The following is a 23,279-nucleotide window of genomic DNA, read 5'->3' as shown; positions in this document are numbered from 1 at the left end:
TCCACATATAAGTGAAGTCCTATGGTATTTGCCTTTTTCTGTCTGGCTTATTTCACTTAGCATAATACACTCTAGGTCCATCCATGCTGTCATGAAAAGTAAAATTTCCTTTTTTTAATGACCAAGTAGTATTCCATTGTGTAAATGTACCACATATTTTTTAATCCACTCATCTATTTATGGGCACTTGGGCAGCTTCCAAATCTTGGCTATTGTAAATAATGCTGCAAGGGACAGAAGAGTGCATATATTCTTTGGAATTACTGTTTTGAGATTCTTTGGATACATTCCTAGAAGTGGAATCTCTGGGTCTTAAAGCAGTTCCATTTTTAATTTTTTGAGCTAGGTCCATATTGTTTTCCATAGTGGCTGCACCAATCTGCATTTCCACCAATAGTGCAAGCGGGTTCCATTTTCTCTACATCCTCGCCAACACTTGTCGTTTGTTGATTTAATGATAGCCATTCTGACAGGTGTGAGGTGATATCTCATTGTGGTTTTAATTGGTGTTTCTCCGATGATTAGTGACATTGAGCATCTTTTCATATGTTTATTGGCCATCTGAATGTCCTCTTTGGAGAAGTATTTATTCAGGTTCTTTGCCCATTTTTATTGGATTTTTGTTTTCTTGGTGTTGAGTTGTATAAGTATTTCATACATTTTGGATATTAACTCTTAGCAGAGGTATCTTTGGCAAATATGTTTTCCCATTCAATGGGTTGTCTTTGTGTTTTGTTGATGCTTTCCTTTGCTGTGCAAAAAGCTTTTCCTTATGAGGTAGACTCATTTGTCTATTTTGTTTGTTTGTTTCCCTTGCCCGAAGCAATATATATGAGAAAATATTGCCCTGAGGAATGTCTGAGATTTTATTTCATATGTTTTCTTCTAGGATTTTTATGATTTCAAGTCTAACATTTAAGTCTTTATAAATATTGTTTGAACTCTGTCTCTGGTAAATTGCTTTCCTCCATTTCATTTAGTTCTTTTCCTGGGGATTTCTCCTGTTCTTTCATTTGGGGCCTGTTTGCTTTTCATTTGGCTGTCTCTCTTTCTTTGCTTTTGTGTATTAGGTACATCTGCTATCTCTCCCTATTTTTGTAGGATGGCATTATATAGTAAGTGCCTTGTGGGGCTCATTAATAAAGGCTCCTTGGTCACCTGAGCTAGCCACTTCATCAATGTCCCTAATCCTAACCCCAACAACATTACCACCAACCTACATAAGAACATTTTCCCACTCCCCAAACATTCAATGAGATGGTAGACTGGAAATACCCAGAAATGAGGATTCCCACTTACACCATGCCCACAAGTTTTTTAGTCTCCCAGTTAACGTAATAGGGATTTTATCCATCTATTTTATAGTGAGAACAGTCATAAAAATAAATATGAAGACCCCTAATATTTTTTAGTTAGGAAGCTTTCCAAACACTCTACAACCAAACTTCTATAAATAGTTAAAAGAGTTGATTTTCCTCCATCTTAAATTCAATTATCATATAAAAGTTGCTTTTGAAAATAGGAGAAAATTGGTGGGATTTTTAGAAACTAAAAGTCATATTAAAAGTCAAGGAAAAAATTCCAAGACTCTATAGAAGTTCAATCCCAGCCAGGTGACTATCATTATCCCACAAGTATGCATGGGGGGAAAAATTCTATTTAACTTACTCAGTTATTTTGAAATATATGCTCTGAATAGTTTCAATTTCACACTTGTCTTTTGAGTAACCGATATCTGCTTTCTTATGGCTAAAAGAACTTTCATTTGAACCATAAATAAGCAAAAATTAAGCTGTTAAAAATGTGACTTTTTAACACAGCCTTTCCATTTTAGTATAGTACGAAAAATAATTTCTTACATAAAGGATGTGTTATTTTATATTCCACAAAATATTTTGAGACACATATTTTTTACAAATAGCTTTGTATTTAGCAATCAAATAAATGAGTAAATTACATTTAAACTATGGCTTGAATCCTAACTAAATTAAAACAGAAAAATTGAGAAAGAATAAAAATTATATATATATATATATATATATATTTACATGAACTTCTTGATCATCAGGAGAATTGTCAGAAATAAGAGACTATTCTTCTGGTAAGTCAGTATTTTCTTTTAGTGCATCAACTTCTATTTCATGATCTTCTTTTCAATTCAAGTGAGAGGACCCCGGAGGCCTTTATCTGTCAGTACTTAGAGACCCCTGCACCCACGTTAGCAGCCGCTCAGCTTCCCTAATCCTTGTGGACCAGGATTGGTGGAGCCCATCCCCTTTCTATGGACATTAGAGTTTTACCTAATTTCATCAGTGCTCTGATGGGTAGTCTCAAAAGTACATCTTTGAAAAATTGTGCAAGAATTTCTGTGGGGTAAGCACTGCCAGGTGCAGGTGTGCACCTGTGGGACTTGGGCAGGTCCTGCACACTGTTCTCCCAGAGGAGGGGCCATTGCCCTTCCTCCCCAGGGAAACTGCGGGGGCCTCTGCTGCCTCACTTTGTCCCCAGGGCTGATGGGCATGAGACCAGAAAACTGCCAGTCCGATGGTGACAGCGCTCTCTCCCCAGTGGTGACAGTGTGTGTGTCCCCACCGGGGAGGTGGGGCATCTCTGACATGTGCTGGTGTGTGCACCGCCTCTAGATAGACAGTGGTGATGCTTGCCCAGCATCATGAATGTACTTCATGCTCAGGAATGGCAACACTTAAAATATGAATAATAAGATTTATTTATTACTTAAAGAGGTTATACAATGAAGAAATGAAAGTTAAAAACAGAAGAAAATAATAAAAGCAAAAACTCCCCAAAACCCTGAAATAATAAAAATCAAAAGATGAAGAATTGATTCACTCCGTGGAGAACAAATAAACAACAAAATAAAAACAGAAAAGGAAAATTTCAAAGAGTAAGGGTGAAACAAGTTTTGCCCTTAAGACAAGGTGAGCACATTCAACAAGGGGCCCTTGAGCTGGGCCCCCCACAGGCAGCTCCTCCTCTGAGGCAGGAACCAGCATGGGCTCCAGGGAGGGTTCTTCATCCAGCGGTGGTGGGGCCTCAGTTTCCTCAGTTTCGTCTGGGGCCGGCCCTGGCTTGACAGCTGCAGCTGGAGAGGCTGCTGGAGGTGGCAGGAGCTCTGGAGGTGGAGCTGCCTCCATCTCTGCATCAGGAGGTGCCGCCTTTGCCTCCTGGGCTCGTGCTGGAGTTGGGAGAGGAGAAAAGATCACCCAGGGCCTGCATGTCCATCTGTCCCCCAAAGACACAACACTGGGCACAGCCCAGGACCCACCACAGGACGTCCTCCATGCCCAAGTCCAGCACATGGGTGGTCTGAGGCTGGTCTTTGTTCCTGACCAGGCTCTGGGGGTGCTCCCTGTGTGTCTGGCAGCAATCCCTCCCCATAATTCACATGGCTCTCCCCACCCATTCCACCCCTATCACCCCAGCCTCCTTACCCTTGGGCTCTGCCTCGTTGGGTTCCAGGTCTTCCCATATGGTGTTATTGACAGGCGCATAGCGCTTCAGGTAAGAGTTGAAAATTAGCATGTGCATGTTGGGACCGAGCAGCTTAGAGCTTGGATGCTTGTGGAGCCTGGGCGGCTTCGATCGAGGAGTCCTCCACCCAAACACGGGCCCGGGCTCCCCAGACGCCCAGGTGGCCACACGCACTTCAGGCCTGTCCTGGCCCTCAGTGGTGTGGCTCACCCGCCCCTCACTCCTGGACATGGGGAAGGGGTATTCCTCCACCAGCTGCTGCTCCACCTTGATCTGGGTTGAGCGCTGCAATGACAGTGACCAGCAGCCAGTCAGTAGGCCTCAAGCGTGACCTTAGTCACTGCTGCTTCTGCCCCCTGGACCTTCTGCTCCCGGATCAGGCCCAGCCCTGTGTCTGCACAGACCTCCACCCAGGGGAAATGAGAGTCACCTCCAGGCTCAGGATAGACCTGGGGCAGAGGGCGCCACCCACACTCCACATCCACCCAGCCAGCCTTGACCTGGGGTGCGAACATGACTGGTCCTGACCCCCCAACCCAACCTGTTCCTGTTCTGGGCAAGCCCTCCCCATGTGAACACCCCTTTGCCACCACCCCTCAACACACACACACACACACACACACACACACGAGCACATGAGGAGGGGACATGGAGCTGCTCAGGTGGAATCAGAGTGGCAGCCTGGCCAGAATAAACCGCTCTGGGCCTCCCCGTGTTACCTCCGGGTCCCGCCGTGCAAAGGGCCACAACCGTCGTCTGGACTGAGTCCTGATCCAGCGGCGGGCACGTCGGAATATAGTCTCACCGCTGCCTCTCTTGCGGCCTCGGCCTCGGCCTCGGCCTCGGCACACTGGGAGACAGCACGAAAACATGGTGTCCTCTCCAGTGTCTCTATCCGAGTGAGATGGGAAGGGGCAGTTATAGAATGTGGTGCATGGTTACCGGGTTCTGATGGGCTCCATCGTCAGGAAGTGAGGTCAGCCCTGGGTCCCCTACCTTGAGCATCTCCTCAGACATGAGCAGTGACCTCACTTCCTGACGATGGAGCCCATCAGAACCCGGTAACCATGCACCACATTCTATAACTGCCCCTTCCCATCTCACTCGGATGGAGACACTGGAGAGGACACCATGTTTTCGTGCTGTCTCCCAGTGTGCCGAGGCCGAGGCCGCAAGAGAGGCAGCGGTGAGACTATATTCCGACGTGCCCGCCGCTGGATCAGGACTCAGTCCAGACGACGGTTGTGGCCCTTTGCACGGCGGGACCCGGAGGTAACACGGGGAGGCCCAGAGCGGTTTATTCTGGCCAGGCTGCCACTCTGATTCCACCTGAGCAGCTCCATGTCCCCTCCTCATGTGCTCGTGTGTGTGTGTGTGTGTGTGTGTTGAGGGGTGGTGGCAAAGGGGTGTTCACATGGGGAGGGCTTGCCCAGAACAGGAACAGGTTGGGTTGGGGGGTCAGGACCAGTCATGTTCGCACCCCAGGTCAAGGCTGGCTGGGTGGATGTGGAGTGTGGGTGGCGCCCTCTGCCCCAGGTCTATCCTGAGCCCTGGAGGTGACTCTCATTTCCCCTGGGTGGAGGTCTGTGCAGACACAGGGCTGGGCCTGATCCGGGAGCAGAAGGTCCAGGGGGCAGAAGCAGCAGTGACTAAGGTCACGCTTGAGGCCTACTGACTGGCTGCTGGTCACTGTCATTGCAGCGCTCAACCCAGATCAAGGTGGAGCAGCAGCTGGTGGAGGAATACCCCTTCCCCATGTCCAGGAGTGAGGGGCGGGTGAGCCACACCACTGAGGGCCAGGACAGGCCTGAAGTGCGTGTGGCCACCTGGGCGTCTGGGGAGCCCGGGCCCGTGTTTGGGTGGAGGACTCCTCGATCGAAGCCGCCCAGGCTCCACAAGCATCCAAGCTCTAAGCTGCTCGGTCCCAACATGCACATGCTAATTTTCAACTCTTACCTGAAGCGCTATGCGCCTGTCAATAACACCATATGGGAAGACCTGGAACCCAACGAGGCAGAGCCCAAGGGTAAGGAGGCTGGGGTGATAGGGGTGGAATGGGTGGGGAGAGCCATGTGAATTATGGGGAGGGATTGCTGCCAGACACACAGGGAGCACCCCCAGAGCCTGGTCAGGAACAAAGACCAGCCTCAGACCACCCATGTGCTGGACTTGGGCATGGAGGACGTCCTGTGGTGGGTCCTGGGCTGTGCCCAGTGTTGTGTCTTTGGGGGACAGATGGACATGCAGGCCCTGGGTGATCTTTTCTCCTCTCCCAACTCCAGCACGAGCCCAGGAGGCAAATGGGGCACCTCCTGATGCAGAGATGGAGGCAGCTCCAGCTCCAGAGTTCCTGCCACCTCCAGCAGCCTCTCCAGCTGCAGCTGTCAAGCCAGGGCCGGCCCCAGACGAAACTGAGGAAACTGAGGCCCCACCACCGCTGGATGAAGAACCCTCCCTGGAGCCCATGCTGGTTCCTGCCTCAGAGGAGGAGCTGCCTGTGGGGGGCCCAGCTCACGGGCCCCTTGTTGAATGTGCTCACCTTGTCTTAAGGGCAAAACTTGTTTCACCCGTACTCTTTGAAATTTTCCTTTTCTGTTTTTATTTTGTTGTTTATTTGTTCTCCACGGAGTGAATCAATTCTTCATCTTTTGATTTTTATTATTTCAGGGTTTTGGGGAGTTTTTGCTTTTATTATTTTCTTCTGTTTTTAACTTTCATTTCTTCATTGTATAACCTCTTTAAGTAATAAATAAATCTTATTATTCATATTTTAAGTGTTGCCATTCCTGAGCATGAAGTACATTCATGATGCTGGGCAAGCATCACCACTGTCTATCTAGAGGCGGTGCACACACCAGCACATGTCAGAGATGCCCCACCTCCCCAGTGGGGACACACACACTGTCACCACTGGGGAGAGAGCGCTGTCACCATCGGACTGGCAGTTTTCTGGTCTCATGCCCATCAGCCCTGGGGACAAAGTGAGGCAGCAGAGGCCCCCGCAGTTTCCCTGGGGAGGAAGGGCAATGGCCCCTCCTCTGGGAGAACAGTGTGCAGGACCTGCCCAAGTCCCACAGGTGCACACCTGCACCTGGCAGTGCTTACCCCATAGAAATTCTTGCACAATGTTTCAAAGATTTACTTTTGAGACTACCCATCAGAGCACTGATGAAATTAGGTAAAACTCTAATGTCCATAGAAAGGGGATGGGCTCCACCAATCCTGGTCCACAAGGATTAGGGAAGCTGAGCGGCTGCTAACGTGGGTGCAGGGGTCTCTAAGTACTGACAGATAAAGGCCTCCGGGGTCCTCTCACTTGAGACAAGTGGAAAAACTATCTACATCCAGGATGCCATCAGTTAAACTACATATATGTTTTTTCAACATGTAGACACACATGTGAAAATGACATGATACTGTATGTAGAGAACTCAAGATTCTATCAAAAACTACTAGTAATGACAACTGAATTTTGTAAAGTAGCAGGATCCAAAATAAATATCCAGAAATCAGTTGCATTTATATACACCAATAATTATTAGAAAAGCAAAAGAAGAAAATAACTCCATTTAAAATGTAATCACAATAAATAAATTACCCTGGAATAAATTTAACAAAGCATGTAAAATAACTGTACTTCAAAAATTATAAAACACTGAATCAAGAAATTTAAGGAAATATATATAACTGGAATCATATACTATGTTCATGGATTGGAAGAGTTATTACTAAAATGTTCATACTACCCAAAACAATTTATAGATTCAATGTAATTCCTATGAAGATACCAATAGTGTACTTCACAGAACTGGAAGAAATATTCCAAAAAATTTATGTGTAACTGAAGCATCCATCTTATATAAAAACTGGTGTTTGAAATTTTAATCCTGCTCTTTGGCTTTTGTAGATGCTTGCTTGCTTAAATAATGAAATAAGACTACTCACACTTCAGAGAGGCCATTAAACCTTCCCCAGACAAAATTATCAGTGCTGGCACCTGCCCAAGTCTTTGGTTGAGGTCTCAAGGCCCTAGCACATAGGGGCTCTTTAAGAACTTGCAATGGGGGCCGGAAACACCCCATATTTGGGAGACAAAGAAGGTAAAAACATGTAAGTAGGAAAAATTCCTCCATGTTGGGGCCCAGAATTTGAAAGACATTTTCCTCTGGACCCACACGTAATCAATTTAACTCCATCATAAGTATTGCTTGGTTCTTCTCTAGTTTTCTGTAACATTAATGGTTCCCTGAGTCGGGGAACAACTGTGCTTGGCCTTTTGGCCTCAAGTGAATGGGCCAGGTTTGGGGCCTGGGGGAGCCAGATAGGCCTCTGGGAGTGCTGCTCTATTGATTTAGCAGAATTGAACCGGGGGACTCCGGGCGCTCCCGGACCTCAGCCCAGGACCCGGCTGGCATCTGGAGAGAGTGGACGGACACTTCTGGACCTGTCAACAAAATTAGTAAGGTAGAGGCCCTTATCAGTCAGGCCCACTCCAAGTGAGTGGAAAGGGGAGCTTGATCACCTCCCTGGAAGTCAAGGACTTCCTCAGGCAAATTAATCAGGAATCAGGTGGACTGTTTAAACTCTGGGTAAATATCTGGTAGAAGTCAAAAACTCTGTCTGGTATATAAATGTGGTAGTCCAGAGGTGAGTGAATTCAGATTTGATTAAGGAATTATGAGTTCACTCTGCTGTTCGTTGTGTGGGACTAGCCAATTTGCTACTGAGAAGGAGGACTGGACCAAGACGTTGGTTGAGAATTCTGTTCTGGGGCATGGGTGCCAGGAGTGCCCCCATGCCTGTCTAGGGTGTTAGGCATTGTTTCGTTTATCTGCTCAGCTCCAGTCTGGGCTAGTCTACTGAGAGAGTGTGAATACGGATGTTTGTCTGTCTTTGAATAATTTTCTGCTCATTAACTGGTCTGTGTGAAGCGAAAGCCACTTTGTACCTTCTGGCTGTACACAGGAGAATATTTGTTATATCTTTCTATTGTTTAATTTGTTTAAAGATAAGACGGACCCACTGTGAAAAAATGCAAAAGTCCTTAGCAGCTGTGAGATTTCTTTTAAAAAAAATAACAGCATTGTGCTCAGTTCATGTACAAACTTCTGGGGTTGATAAGTAGATAAACAAGATCTCATCCTATATAATAATAGAGTAATATGCAAAATTGACTGTACCTCCGCCACACCCACCAGCCAATCAGGAGCGAGTATGCAAATTTATCCTACCATGATGGCTGTGGCCACGGAGAGAGCAGGAGGCTTGGGTTGTGCCCAGCAATTGAGGAAGCCAAGCTTTCCACCTGCCCTGGCAGACCCAGGCCTCTGCTCAAGGCTACAAAGTTTCAATTATAGAAGATAAATAAATCCCAACAAAAATGGCGGCAGCCACGGAGCTGGAGAGAGCAGGAGGCTTGAGTTTCCCCCGGCAATAGAGGAAGCCAAGCTTTCTGCACACCTGGCCGGCCAAGGCCTCTACTCAAGGCTACAAAGTTTCAATTATCTTACCTAATAATAGAAAAATATGTAAATTGACCGTACCTTTGCTATGCCCACAGCCAATCAGAGTGAGTGAGTATGCAAATTAACCCACCAAAGATGGTGGTTAATTTGCTTACGAAGGCAGGCCGGGCAGCACCATGGCCTGCTTCCGTGGGTAAGGGTCCATGGGGGGGGGGTGGGGAGAAGGCCCTGTGGGCAGCGCCAGACACCACCCACAAGGTACCAGTCCATTGGCTGGGAAGGCGGTGGGGTGGGCAGAGCCAGACAGCACAGGAGGGGTCTGGGTTCATCGCAGGCCCCAGGAGGTGCAGCGGCCTGCCTAGCTGCTCTCCAGGGTCCCTGGGAACATCGCCGCCCCAGGGAGGCGGAGGCAAGGCCTGACCTGCCTAGCCACTCCCATGGGGCTTTGGGAACATCACTGTCCCAGGGAGGCGAGGCCGGACCCGCCTAGCCGCTCCCGGGGGTCCCTGGGAACATCGCCGCCCCAGGGAGGCGAGGCCGGACCCGCCTAGCCGCTCCCAGGGGTTCCTGGGAACATTGCAGGCATGGGGTTGCTGAGACCCAGACCTGGCCTCTGGCCACAGATTTATAGCTTCGTGGAGACTGAGGGGATCTGCCTCATCTGCAGAGAGACAGAGGTTCTGCAGTGGCCTCAAGATGCGGGTGGGCCCAGCCAGGGATCAAGGGGCATGGAAGGACTCCCGGGCAGAGGGGCAAGGACCCTCACCCCTGAGGCGGGGGTTGAGGAGTGGTGCCACCTCAGTGGAGAGGTGCTGCACTGCAGGGTACTGGACTGACTGATGTGATTCAGAGAAGCTCCCAGTGCTAACGGGCCTCACTCAGGCAGCCTTCACACTTCAGAGGCAGTGACTCCTGCTCCTGCCTTGACCCAAAAGCAAGCCCATGGTGCCCTGCCCCATGGCAGAGCATGCCTAGGCAGTGAGTGCGAAGCCTTCCACCTGCTCTGGAGAAGCAGGGGCAGTAAAGAATGGGGGGCAGGGGACGGGGAGAGGAAAGAATGTGGAGCATCCGCAATGAAGAGGTGCTCAAGAAAGAGGCTCAGAAGCCTGACTAGAAGGTTTGTTCTGTTTGCTGGGCAGCTGCCCCTTAGGAAGCGCAAAGAGCATGGCTCTGAGGGCTTCCTGTGTGCTGAGTCAAGTTCTAACTGGAATTGGCCTCAGTTTCCTGGTCTGTAAAATGGATTAAGCGTGTCCCAGTGCCTTCACTGAGCTTTGATGGCAAATTGAGATACGATATAAAGAAAATGAGGGAAGTAGTGAGAAATAAAAGGAAGGACAAGCAACGCAAAAGAAAGACTGAAAGGAACCTGTTAACCCATTGTCACTTAAATAGGGAATATAGTCAATAGTATTGTAATGATGGTATGATGCCAGGTGGGTACTAGAAATATCGGGGAACACTTTGTAAAGTATATGATTGTCTAACCACTATTCTGTAACTAATATAAAACCTGAAACCAATACAAAATAATATCGAATGTAAAGAAATGAAAATTGGAGTGAAATTTTTATAAATTTCAAAGTTTAAATAAAAGCTGTAAAGGAAGGAAGAGGAGAATAAAAATAGTGTTTTTCATTTTACCACTTCATTAAAAAGATAGTTGTCTTTATATGGTGCTTTTATACTTTTATACTTTTCTAAGTCATTATCTCATTTTAATTTCCGGGCAACTTAAAGACAAGATAAGTATTCCCTCCACTATTCAAAGAAAGGAAATCTTGGTGTCTGGTCCTAATGATTCAATCGTCAAGCCCTTATTGTAAAGCATGATTAGTAAAATTTTCTGTGCAGGGTCATATCTATACTAATAAAAGCCTTGGGGTGATCAGGCCCGCAGAGGAGCAGTTAGGTGTCAATCAGGCCAGCAAGGGAGCAGTTAGGGGGCAATCAGGCAGGCAGGTGAGCAGTTAGGAGCCAGAGGTCCCTGATTGTGAGAGGGATGTCCAACTGCAGGTTTAGACCCGATTCCACAGAGAATCGGGTCTAAACCTGCAGTTGGACATGCCCTGAGGGGTCCCATATTAAAGAGGGTGCAGGCTGGGCTGAGGGACAACCTCCCCAGTGCACGAATTTCATGCACCGGGCCTCTAGTAGAAGATAAATAAATCCCAACAAAAATGGCTGTGGCCACGGAGCAAGCAGGAGGCTTGGCTCTGCTCAAGGCTACAAAGTTTCAATTGTAGAAGATAAGTAAATTCCAGATACCAGGGCCTCTGCTTGGGTCGCTGGGGGGGGGCGTGGCCAGCCTGCAAACCACCACAGGCTCCTCGCCCAGGCCGCCCCACGCCCCAAGGGAACCCCCACCCTGATCCAGGACACCCTTCAGGGCAAACCAGCCGGCCCCCACCTGTGCACCAGGCCTCTATCCTATCTAATAAAAAGATAATATGCAGATTGACCAGATTGACCATCACTCCAACACACAATATGGCTGCCCCTATGTAGTCAAAGATCACTGCCCCCATGTGGACACAAGATGGCCATCACAAGATGGCCATCAGGGTAGGGCAATTGAAAGGGACCAGGCCTGCAAGGGAGGGCAGTTGGGGGCGATCAAGCCTGCAGGGGAGGGCATTTAGGGGTGACCAGGCTGGCAGAGGAGGGAAGTTGGTGGTGACCGGGCCTACAGGGAAGGTCAGTTGAGGGGGACCTAGGCCTGCAGGAGAGAACAGTTGGGGGGACCAGGTCTGCAGGGGAAGGCAGTTAGGGGTGACCAGGCCTGCAGGGGAGGGCAGTTTAGGGGTGACCAGGCCTGCAGGGGAGGGCAGTTAGGGGTAACCAAGCTTGCAGGGGAGGGCAGTTAGAGGCAAACAGGCTGGCAGAAGAGTGATTAGGGGGTTATCAGGAAGGCAGGCAGGCGAGCAGTTGGGAGCCAGCAGTCCTGGATTGTGAGAGGGATGTCCGACTGCCTGTTTAGGCCCAGTCCTACCTGGAGGGGTCCCAGATTGGAGAGGGTGCAGGATGGGCTGAGAGACACACTCCCCCATGCACGAATTTCGTGTACCGGGCCTCTAGTTATATATATAAAAGGCTAATATGCTAAGTGTCCGACCGACTGTTTGACCGGTAACTATGATGCTCACTGACCACCAGGGGGCAGACGCTCAATGCACAAGCATGGAAACATGGAGCAGATTGATGAATCTCAGAGGGAAAGGGTGAAGGGGCGGGCAGGAAGAGAAAGATCTCATGTGCATATTAGGGGCCCGCTTGGCCTGACCTGAGCTCTCTCACAATCTGGGACCCTTTGGGGGATATTGGACTGATGGTTTTGGCCCGATCCCTGCAGGTCAGGCTGAGGGACCCCACTGGTGCACGAATCCGTGCACTAGGACTCTAGAATATAATATTTAACCATTTCTCTTGTTGATTATTTAGTCGTTTTTGTTTTGCTTTTAAAAATAATATTTTTGTAAATATATTTTGCTGAATATTCTTGAAGATAAATATATGCAGAAATTCTTATTTCCTTAGGATAAATTCATAGATATGTAGTGATTTTTAAACAACAACAGAATTGTGCTCAGTTCATGTGTACAAATTTCTGGAATTGATAAGTAGATAAGCAAGATCTCATTATATTTTTAGAATGACTTTAGCAAGTAAATTTGAAGATTCTAAATTGAAGGCATTTAATTTATATAGATAATCCTCTAGGTTTAAGTATTCTGGGGTTAGGTATTCAGATCCTGCAGTTGAATGTATAATCACTGCATTTTTCATAGCAAAATGTCAGGAAAGCCTATGTGCATGTTTTAATACCATTCTTTTTTATGTCACTGAGTTTTATATCCACTGAGTGTTTGGAACTGTATATGTGACACAAAACTCCAAATCCAAAGTGAAAAACAGTCACACTCAGGTTTAATGGGATGCTCAGTAACAAGTGTAGCTAGATTTTCTTAGAGAGAAAGAATATGATGATTTCGCAGGATACTTATTTATTTATTTATTTATGTGTAATATTGTCACTTCTTTTTTAAAAATCTTTTTTTTTTAATCTGTATTGTTCAGAGTATTACATAGGTCCTCCCTTTTCCCCCATTAACCCCTTCCAACCCGCTCCCATTCCTCCCACCCCTCTCACAACCCCATTGTCTGTGTCTACAAGATATGTATATATGCATACGCATTCATTGGTTGATTTCTTCCCACCCACCCTCTCCTGCCTTCCCTCTGAGCTTCAACAGTCTGTTTATATTTCTATGTTTCTGGGTCTATTTTTGTTCATCTGTTTATTAGATTGGTTCATTAGATTTCACATTTGAGTAAGATCATGTGATATTTATCTTTCTCTTACTGGCTTATTTCACTTAGCATAATACTCTCCAGGTCCATCCATGCTGTCTCAAAGGGTAAGAGATGTACAGATGGCCGAGAGACATGCTAAAAAAATGCTCAAGGTCACTGATAATCTTTCTTTCTTTATTGCCATGTAGTATTCCACTGTGTAAATGTACCACAATTTCTTTTACCCACTCATCTGCTGATGGGCACTTAGGCTGTTTCCAAATCTTAGCTATTATAAATTGCACTGTTATGAACATAGGGGTGCATATGTTCTTTCTGATGAGTGTTTCAAGTTTCTTAGGATATCTTCCTAGAAGTGGGACCACTGAGCCAAATGGGAGTTCCATTTTTAATTTTTTAAGGAAACTCCATATTGTTTTCCGTAATGGCTGCACCAGTCTGCAGTCCCACCAGCAGTTTACTAGGGTTCCCTTTTTCCACAACCTCGCAACACTTGTCATTTGTTGATGTATAGCCATTCTGACAGGTGTGAGGTGATCTCATTGTCATTTTGATTTACATCTTTGATGATTAGGGATGTTATGCGTTTTTTATATGTCTGTTGGCCATCTGTATGTCCTCTTTGGTGAAGTTGTCTATCTAGGTCCTTTGCCCATTTATTTATTTTTTACATATTTTTATTAAACTTACATAAAATAAAATGCACATTTTAAGTGCATATTGCCTCTTTTTAAAAAAATCTTTATTGTTGAAAGTATTACTTATGTCTCCCTTTTTCCCCCCATTGACCCCATCTTGCCTGCCCTTACCCCAGCCCCAGGCTTACACCATTCTATTGTCTGTGCCCATGGGTTATACACATAAGCATACAAGGTCTTCTCACCCACCCTTCCCTGTCTTCCCTCTAATATTCCGCACTCTGTTCCATTTTTCCATGTCTCCGAATCCACTCTGTTCATCAGTTGATTTTGTTAAGTAGATTTCACATATGAATGAGATTATGTGATACTTGTCTTTGTCTAACTGACTTCACTTAGCATGGCAGTCTCAAAGGGTAAGATATTCTTCTTTTTTACTGCTGCATAGTATTCCATGATATAAACATACCACAGCTTTTTTTATCTACTTGTCTACTGATGGGCACTTGGGCTATTTCCAGATCTAGCTATTGTAAGTTGTGCTTCTATGAACATAGGGATGCGTAAATTCTTTCTGATTGGTGTTTCGGGTTTCTTAGGTTATATTCTTAGAAGTGGTATTACTGGCTCAAATGGCAGTTCCATATTTAATTTTTTGAGGAAACTCCATACTGTTTTCCATAATGGCTGCACCAAGTCTACATTCCTACCAGCAGTGTACTAGGGTTCCCTTTTCTCTACATCCTCACCTGCCATTTGTTGATTTGTTGATGGTAGCCATTCTGACAGGTCATTGTTGTTTTAATTTGCATCTCTCAGATTATCAGTCACCCTGAGCATTTTTTTAGCATGTCTCTCGGCCATCTGTACATCCACTTTGGAGAAGTATCTATTTAGGTCCTTTGCCCATTTTTTAATTGGATTGTTTGTCTTCCTATTAAGTTGTATGTGTTCCCTATATATTTTGGAGATTAACCCCTTATCAGATGTATCATTGGTAAATATGTTCTCCCATGTAGTGGGCTCTCTTGTTATTTTGTTGATGGCTTCTTTTGCAGTGCAGAAGCTTTTTATTTTTATGTAGTCCTATTTGTTTATTTTTTCCTTAGTGTCCATTATCCTAGGACCGTGGTCGGCAAACTGCGGCTCGTGAGCCACATGCAGCTCTTTGGCCCCTTGAGTGTGGCTCTTCCACAAAATACCACGGCTTGGGTGAGTCTGTTTTGAAGAAGTGGTTAGAAGAAGTTTAAGTTTAAAAAATTTGGCTCTAAAAGGAAATTTCAATCGTTGTACTGTTGATATTTGGCTCTGTTGACTAATGAGTTTGCCGATCACTGTCCTAGGAGATGTATTGGTAAACATATTGCTACGAAAAATGTCTGAGATTTCAGTGCCTATGACTTCTTCTAGGACTTTTATGGTTTCAAATTATACATTTCATTTTTTTAATCCATTTTGAGTTTATTCTTCTGTATGGTGTAAGTTGGTGGTCTAGTTTCATTATTTTGCATGTACCTGTCCAATTTTCCCAACACCATTTATTGAAGAGTCTGTCTCTTCTCCAATGTATGCTCTTGCCTCCTTTGTCAAATATTAATTGAGCATGGTGACTTGGGTTGATTTCAGGGTTCTCTGTTCTGTTGTTGTATTGATCTATATGCATGTTCTTATGCCAGTATTAGGATGTTTTAAGTACAGTGGCTTTGTAGTATAACTTGATATCTGGTATTGTGATCCCTCCAAGTTTGTTCTTTCTCAAGATTGCTGCAACTATTCATTGCCTTTCTTGGTTCCATATAAATTTTTGGAGTGTTTGTTTTAGGTCTGTGAAATATGCCTTTGTATTTTAATAGGCATTGCATTGAATCTGTAGATTCTTTGGGTAGTATGGACATTTTAATGATGTTGATTCTACCAGTCCATGAACATGGTTTACTAGTATTCTTCCCCTTGTTTATATCTTCCTCTATCTCTTTTGTTAATATCCTGTAGTTTTCGGAGTACAGGGCTTTTAATTTTTTAGTTAAATTTATTCTTAAGTATCTTAATTTTTTTTATTGCAATGGTAAATGCGATTGTTTCATTAGTTTCTTTTTCTGAGATTTCATTATTGGTATATAAAAATGCTAGGGATTTCATTTCTTAAATCTAATAGTTTTTTTTTTTAAATAGCATCTTTAGGGTTTTCTATGTACAATATCATGTCATCTGTGAATAATGAGAGTTTTCCTTCCTCCTTTCCAATTTGGATGACTTTTATTTCTTCTTCTTGTCTGATTGCTATGACTAAGTCCTTCAGTACTATGTTGAACAAGAGTTGTGAAAGAGTGCATCCCTATCTTGCTCCTGTTCTTAGGGGAAATGGTTTTATTTTTGCCTATTGAGTATGATGTAGGTTTGTCATAAATGGCTTTTATTATGTTGCGGTAGGATCCTCTATTCCCACTTTGCCGAGAGAGTTTTTATCAAAAAAGGGTGTCAAATGCTTTTTCTGCATCAATTAATATGATCATGTGTTTTTTGTCTTGCAGTCTGTTTTTCTGCTGTATTACACTTACTGATTTGCAAATATTGTACCATTCTTGCATCCCCAGAATAAATCCCACTTGGTCATGGTGTGTGATCTTTTTAATGTATTGCTGGATCTGATTTGCTAGAATTTTGTTGAGGATTTTAGCATCTATCTTCATTAGAGATATTGGCCTATAGTTCTTTATCTTTGTTGTGTCTCTATCTAGTTTTGGAATTAGGGTAATGCTGGCCTCATAGAAAGCATTTGGAAGTGTTACATCCTCTTCAATTTTTTTGAATAGTTTGAGGAGGATAGGTGTTATTTCTTCTTTGAATATTCGGTAAAACCCTTCTGTGAAACTGTCCTGACCAGAGCTTTTGTTTCCTGGGAGTTATTTATTTATTACTGTTTCAATTTCATCAGTAATTTTCAGACTATTCAGGTTTTCTCATTGTTTCTGATTGAGTTTTGAAAGGTTCTATTTTTCTAGGAATATGTCCATTTCGTCCAGGTCGTCCCATTTGTTGAAATAACATCGTTCATAGTATTTTTATTATGATGTTTTGTATTTCTGTGGGGTCAGTTGTTACTTCACCTCTTTCCTTTCTGATTTTGTTTATTTGGGTCCTCTCTCTTTGTTTCCTGGTGAGTCTGGCTAGAGATTCATCAATCTTGTTTATCCTTTCAAAGAACCAGCTCTTGGTTTTATTGATCTTTTGTATTGTGTGTGGTTTTTTTTTTTTTTTTTTTTTGTCTCTATGTCATTTATTTCCACTATGATCTTTTTTTCCCCCCTTTCTTCTACTTTGTGCTTTCTTGTTGTCCTCTTTCTAATTCTTTAAGTTATAGTGTTAGATAACTTATTGCCATTTTTTGTTTTGTTTTGTTTTTTGAGATAGGCCTGTAGTGCTATGAACTTCCCTCTCAGGACTGCTTTCACTGTGTCCCATAGATTTTGGATTGTTGTGTGTTCATTTTCATTTGTTTCCATGATGTTTTTTATTTCTTCTTTGATATCTTGGTAACCCATTCACTGTTTATTAGCATGCTATTTAGCCTTCGTGTAGTTGATTGTTTTTGAGTGTTTTTATTGTAGTTGATTTCTAATTTCATGCCAGTATGATCTGAGAAGATGCTTGATATGATTTCAATCTTTTTGAATTTGTAGGGACTTAGCTTGTGTCTAACATGTGGTCTAACTGGCACAGATGGTGGGCTGGATTTTGCCTTTAGGCTGTAGTTTGCCAACCCCTGATTTGCCCATTTCTGAAGTAGATGTGCTAGCAGCAAAATGGCACCAGAATGTTACCAGCAATTGGACCTTGGTTCAGCAACCTTGGTACTTGAGTTCTGGCTAAGAAAGCATTCAGAGCTAAGACTCAAATGCAAGGAAAAGGTTTTTTTTAGAAAGTCACAGAGATAGAAGAAGTGATCCGAGGAAGAAGTGAGCTGGCTGGGCTGCGTTGGTTCAGGAAACAAGTTACAGAGGCAAATAAGGGCCCTTAGAACCAAGGAGAAAGAAGGCAAGTATATTCATACCTGGGATAAGGAGAGTGGTAAGGCATGGGTGCACTAGAGAGAAAGTGCACTGGGTCCTTGATCATCAGGGTTTTTATCCCCTCTTAGGGGAGGTTCCAGGGGAGGATCTAATAGAATATTCATCAACTTTCCCAGGTGTGTCCTTTCAGGGTCCTGGTCTCTACTGATGGGTCACCACTAGGGGAGGAAATGGTTAGGAATCTTCGCTGGTTCTGATGTCAGCCATAGTGTCACCCCACCTGGCCTTGCTGCTTTTCTGGGCCTGAAGCTGAAACACAACTGAGGCCTAGATGTTATCTTTAGTTTGGCTGAAACTGTCTCTGTGGTCAGCAGAAACCAGGCTTTGTTTATTTGATACGGGTCAACCTTATTGTTCTGAGAGCTTAAAGCTTAAGGGAGTGGTCTTGCATGGACTTATATGGGAGTCTTGTGAAGCTACTAGAGGCCTGGTGCACAAAATTCGTGCATGGGGGGTGTCCCTCAGCCTGGCCTGCAATGACGCCAGCACCCCGTGCCCCAGCCGGCCTATGGCCAGAGGCCCACCCGCCCTCCCTCCCTTCATGGGCCGGGGCGTGCGGGATGCTGGGGTTCGTCGCCAGGGCGACGCTGCCAGTGTCCAGCACCCTGGCCGCTATTGGCACCACCATCTTTATGATGGAGTGATGGTTAATTTGAACATTACCCTTTTATTAGATAGGATTCTCTGGCCCCCTTGTTCATCCTCTAAGGGGGTCTACCACATGACTATCAACATGGTAGGGGTGGAAAGGTCAGGGGAGAGTCTGAACTGCATGAATGGTCAGGGGGTCTAAACCTCATGACCAGGGATATGCTAGGGGAGGAAAGGTCACCCTCGGGCCAGGTCCTTTTTCCTCAATTTTACCCATTGCTAGGTACCTGGGGTTTCCCACCCTGGTTCCTACTCTATTCCTACTCTGCTCATGCCTGTCTAACTACCTACCACAGATGGCTGCTTATAATACCATACCTACTTTGACAGGGCATATTTCAGCATGATTTAAAAAGTTAGGAGTTGATTACTTTATTATACACCTTCTATTTTTCTGCCATTTTAATAAGAACCATGGAGAAATATGAACAAGTATAGGATTGGGGCAGTGCCAGTAATTAGGGAATTAAGATTACCCTATATAATACAAGCCTAATATGCTAAGTGTCCAATCATCTAATGGGCCATTCAACCAATCAAAGCGTAATATGCTAATGATATGCTAAGGCTGCTCAACCACTTGCTATGACATGCATTGATCACCAGGGGACAGACAGTCGACCAGTCGCTATGACATGCACTGACCACTGGGGCAGACGCTTCAACCAGTAGGTTAGCTTTCTGCTGGGATCTGGCTGATCAGGGACTGAGTGAGATGAGCCAGACATGTCCTGTAGCCCTCCCATGGTCCCTCCCCAGCTGGCCAACCTCCTGCGTCCCTCCACAGCCCCGATTGTACACTGGTGGGGCCCCTTGGCCTGGCCTGTGCCCTTGCAATAAGGGGCCCTTCGGGGGATGTCGGAGAGCTGGTTTTGGCCCAACCCTGCAGGCCAGGCTGAGGGACTACACTGGTACACGAATTTGTGCACCGGGCCTCTAGTTATATATAAGACTAGAGGCCCAGAGGCACCCCACCTCCTGCCATGTAAGGAGGTACCCCGCGGGGGGCCGGGACCTGTGCCTGACTCACACAGTGCCGGCTGCCACGGGAGTCAGGCCATATTGGCGTCACAGGAGGACGGACCGGCACCGCGGGGGGCCAGGACCTGCGCCTGACTTGTAGCATCCCCCGGCCCCCCTGCCTGTGTCTGCTCCAGGGCCGCCTGAGCTGCCACGCAGGCGCAGGCAGGCCCCCCTGTCTGTGTCTCCGTCTCTGCTCTGGGCCTCACCTGTGCGTGCAACCTCCTTCTGTCCAGTTGTGACCCGTTACTGCATCCTGGCCTAATTTGCATATTACCTCTTTATATATACAGATTATTAGCAAACAATATGTATTACATGGTATATTCTTACCTATTATGTGTTAGGATAACATTATATATTGACTTCTCTATTATATATATGAAATTAGTTACAGACCCCCAAACACTTAAGAAAAAAAGAAAGTAAATACATATTTGAGTCTGAGCACAGAAACTAGACCAGCTGTGGAGGCAGCGCTATAGACATTTCAGCACTATCACAGACATCTCAATACTTGTTTGAGATTCTAAATTCACTAGCGGAAATGATATGTTCCGCTCTAATACTAATAAATTATAGTTTAGGCACAAAATAAGGAATCTGTAGATTTTGCCAGTAGCTAGAAATATGAACTAAGGAGTAATACTTGCCATCTTTGGGTATTCTTTTTGTTAGTGATCTTGAAGCTGGAGCCTATCCGCTCCTATGAGTTAAAGAGATGACGAAGGAGCAGAGTAGGGGATGTGTTAGACTGAGTTGAAAGGTGGCAGCAAGGAGACAGGTTAGAGGGTGTGATAGTCTAAGCAAGAGAAAGGAGGAGGGGACCTCTCAGGGGCACATGAATGGAAAGGAATGATCTGACCAGAGGCTTCAGAGAGCTGCTGTGGGATCCATTGAGTGGAAGATGCCCTTGGAATGGTGGTTCAGAACTCAGGCTTCAGAGCCAGTTGTGCTGGAATTTACATATTGGGTCTGTCACTTTCTAGCTGTGTGACTTTGGACAGGTGACTAAAGTGATTTAATCTTTAAGACATTATTTTGTCTCCTTAACAATGGTATTGGTCATTTTGCAGATAATGCAATTTGACTTATATTGAAGGTGGCATTTTTACAAGTCACGTACTATGCTTGCTTACCGAGTAATCATATTAAATATTTCTCTGTGCTTTGGTCTCTACATCTGTCAGTTAGCATGATTCTATCTTAGCAATTATTTCTTAGAAAAACAGTCTGTGTTGTCATTAGCAGCGCTGTGTGTGTTGGTTTTTCTTTTCCTTTTGGTAGTGTGGCGAGGGAGGGGTGATTTAAATTTTTTTTTTCTGTATTTTTTAGGATGTTTTTGAAAAACCTTAAAAATTAATCCACGTTTTCCCTAGCCGGATTTGCTCAGTTGACAGAGCATTGGCCTGTGGACCAAAGGGTCCCGGTTCGATTCCAGTCAAAGGCACCTACCTTGGTTGCAGGCTCCTCCCAGGCCCTGGCCCTGGTCAGGGCACATGCAGGAGGTAACCAATCGTGTTTCTCTCACATCGATGTTTCTCTCTGTCTTTTCCTTTCTCTTCCACTCTCTCTAAAAGATCAATGGAAAACTATCCTTGGGTGAGGATTAACAAACAAAAAAATGTAATCCACTTTTAAAACAGGGTTGTTTTTATAGTAATGTAATGGTTGTCCTCCCAGTGGTAATACTCATTTGTAAAGGGTGGCTTCTGAGTTTGTGGCACATGATTTCTTGGTATGAGGTTCATTGACTCATTCAGACCCAAGACTGTGGCCTCCTTAACCTTGGGTTTTAACCAACTACTGATCTACCTGGAGGTAAATTGCCTGGGCTCTAAGGATCTATGCATTGCATTAGGCAATTGCTAACTAAAAACCTGCAACTAACTAACTAACTTTCTCTCTTTCTTTCTTTTGGTACAAATATGTTCCTTTTATTATTCTCTTTCTTTTTTATATTACAATGACTGGGTCATTCACAGAGAAGCTTGACGATGTCTGAAAACTATTTGAGACAGAATAGATTTGAAAGGGAGAAAAAGGCCATCCAAAAGGATTGGGAGCATTTGTATTAGGGATGACATCTGGAATTTATTTGCATCTCCTAAGAGATTTTTTTTAAAGTTGGCTTACCAATATTTGAAAATACCAGTGCTCTAATTCCCTGGGACTGTTACCTGTGGACATGAAAGACAGGTGCATTTGTGATTTACCACTTACAATTTGCTGCCAGCCCCGGACTGAGGGAAATAATTTCAGGTGTCCTCTGGAATAGTAACCAGTCATTTGATGCAAATGTAAAGACAGATCTAGTTACTGGATTTGAAAATGATGAAGCCTTACTTTGGACAACCGGGCAGTTGGAGCAGCTGACAACTAAAATATTGGCCTGTCTAGTGGTTTCCCCTGTGGCTTGTTATCTCTGTGTGTTATGCACCCTCACCCAGAGGGAAATAGCCTTACCACAGTTTACAGCAGACCTCTGTTATGGGCTGCTTTTCACTCAAAAGAGAAGTTAGTCTTTGAACTTTTGGAGAATGTAATGGAAAGAAATAACTAACTTAAAAATCCTATTTGAATTTTACTACCCCATGGCCTCTAGTTGCTTCTCTGTCTGCTCAAACCATTATCTTTCTTTGAGGCAGACTCTTTAGCTGTAAGTTAGCAGAGGGTTTCAAAGCAGAGCAAGTAAATTAACAGAAAGTACAAAAATCAGAATAAATATAATAAGAAACATATTTATTTTTATTTTGCCATTTAATCCTAACTGATCAAACAGGATTATCCAAATGTGTAATTGTCAGGTTCAAAATCCTGTCAAATAAAGTGCTTCATTTAAAAAAAAAAAATGTTTTCTTTTTAATCCTTACCTGAGGACATGCTTATAGAGAGAAAGGGAGAGAGAGACATGGATGTGAGAAAGAAGCACCAACCGGTTGCCTTCTGTACATGCCCCTACTGGTGATCGAACCCGCAACCCAGGTATGTGTCCTGGCCGGGAATCAAACTGGCATCAGTACACAGGACGATGCTCAACCAACTGAGTCATTCTAGCTGGGCTGTTTTAATCATTCTTTTAGGATTTCTTAGGAGGATTGATCTTGTTGCAGTGAAATAAAAGTTTGAGTTTTATTCCTAATTCACACCTAACTCATAAGGTGCTATTTATATTTTCTTTGAACTTAAGTCACACTTAATGATAAACTCTCATCTCTTTCCTGCAAGACTCACTGTAGCTGCAGCCTGTGCTTGCTGCCACAATTTCCCTCACTGTCGCTAATCACTTGCAGTTTGATTTTGGCCCCACTTCACCAACGTTCTCCAGACTCTCACCCTGCATGCCACATTGTTAGAGCAACTCTTGAAATTTTTTTAAATTTAATAAATCTTTATTGTTCAGATTATTACAATTGTTCCTCTTTTTTCCCCCCATAGCTTCCCTCCACCCGGTTCCCACCCCACCCTCTGCCCTTACCTCCCCCGCACTGTCCTCATCCATAGGTGTACGATTTTTGTCCAGTCTCTTCCGGCACCCCCCACACCCCTTTCCCCCCGAGAATTGTCAGTCCACTCCCTTTCTATGCCCCTGATTCTATTATATTCACCAGTTTATTCTGTTCATCAGATTT

The 23,279-nt window shown here is 44.6% G+C and overlaps 2 protein-coding genes across 8 annotated transcripts in view; one reads left to right on the top strand and one right to left on the bottom strand.

The window, feature by feature from the left end:
• Window positions 1–23,279, top strand: part of ST7 (suppression of tumorigenicity 7) — a 308,974-nt gene that overhangs the window by 125,929 nt on the left and 159,766 nt on the right. The window lies entirely within an intron of this gene.
• LOC129151377 (uncharacterized) lies at window positions 2,750–3,636 on the bottom strand. The gene is made up of 2 exons (XM_054725938.1): window positions 3,453–3,636; window positions 2,750–3,196 (listed from the first exon to the last, which is right to left on the bottom strand). Exons 1-2 carry the CDS (start codon window positions 3,547–3,549, stop codon window positions 2,847–2,849), a joined length of 447 nt encoding a protein of 148 aa, XP_054581913.1. The 5' UTR covers window positions 3,550–3,636; the 3' UTR covers window positions 2,750–2,846.

This window comes from Eptesicus fuscus, chromosome 14, assembly GCF_027574615.1.
Source record: "Eptesicus fuscus isolate TK198812 chromosome 14, DD_ASM_mEF_20220401, whole genome shotgun sequence".
In the NCBI taxonomy this organism is placed as follows: domain Eukaryota; kingdom Metazoa; phylum Chordata; class Mammalia; order Chiroptera; family Vespertilionidae; genus Eptesicus; species Eptesicus fuscus.
This window is presented reverse-complemented; position numbering and strand designations above follow the sequence as displayed.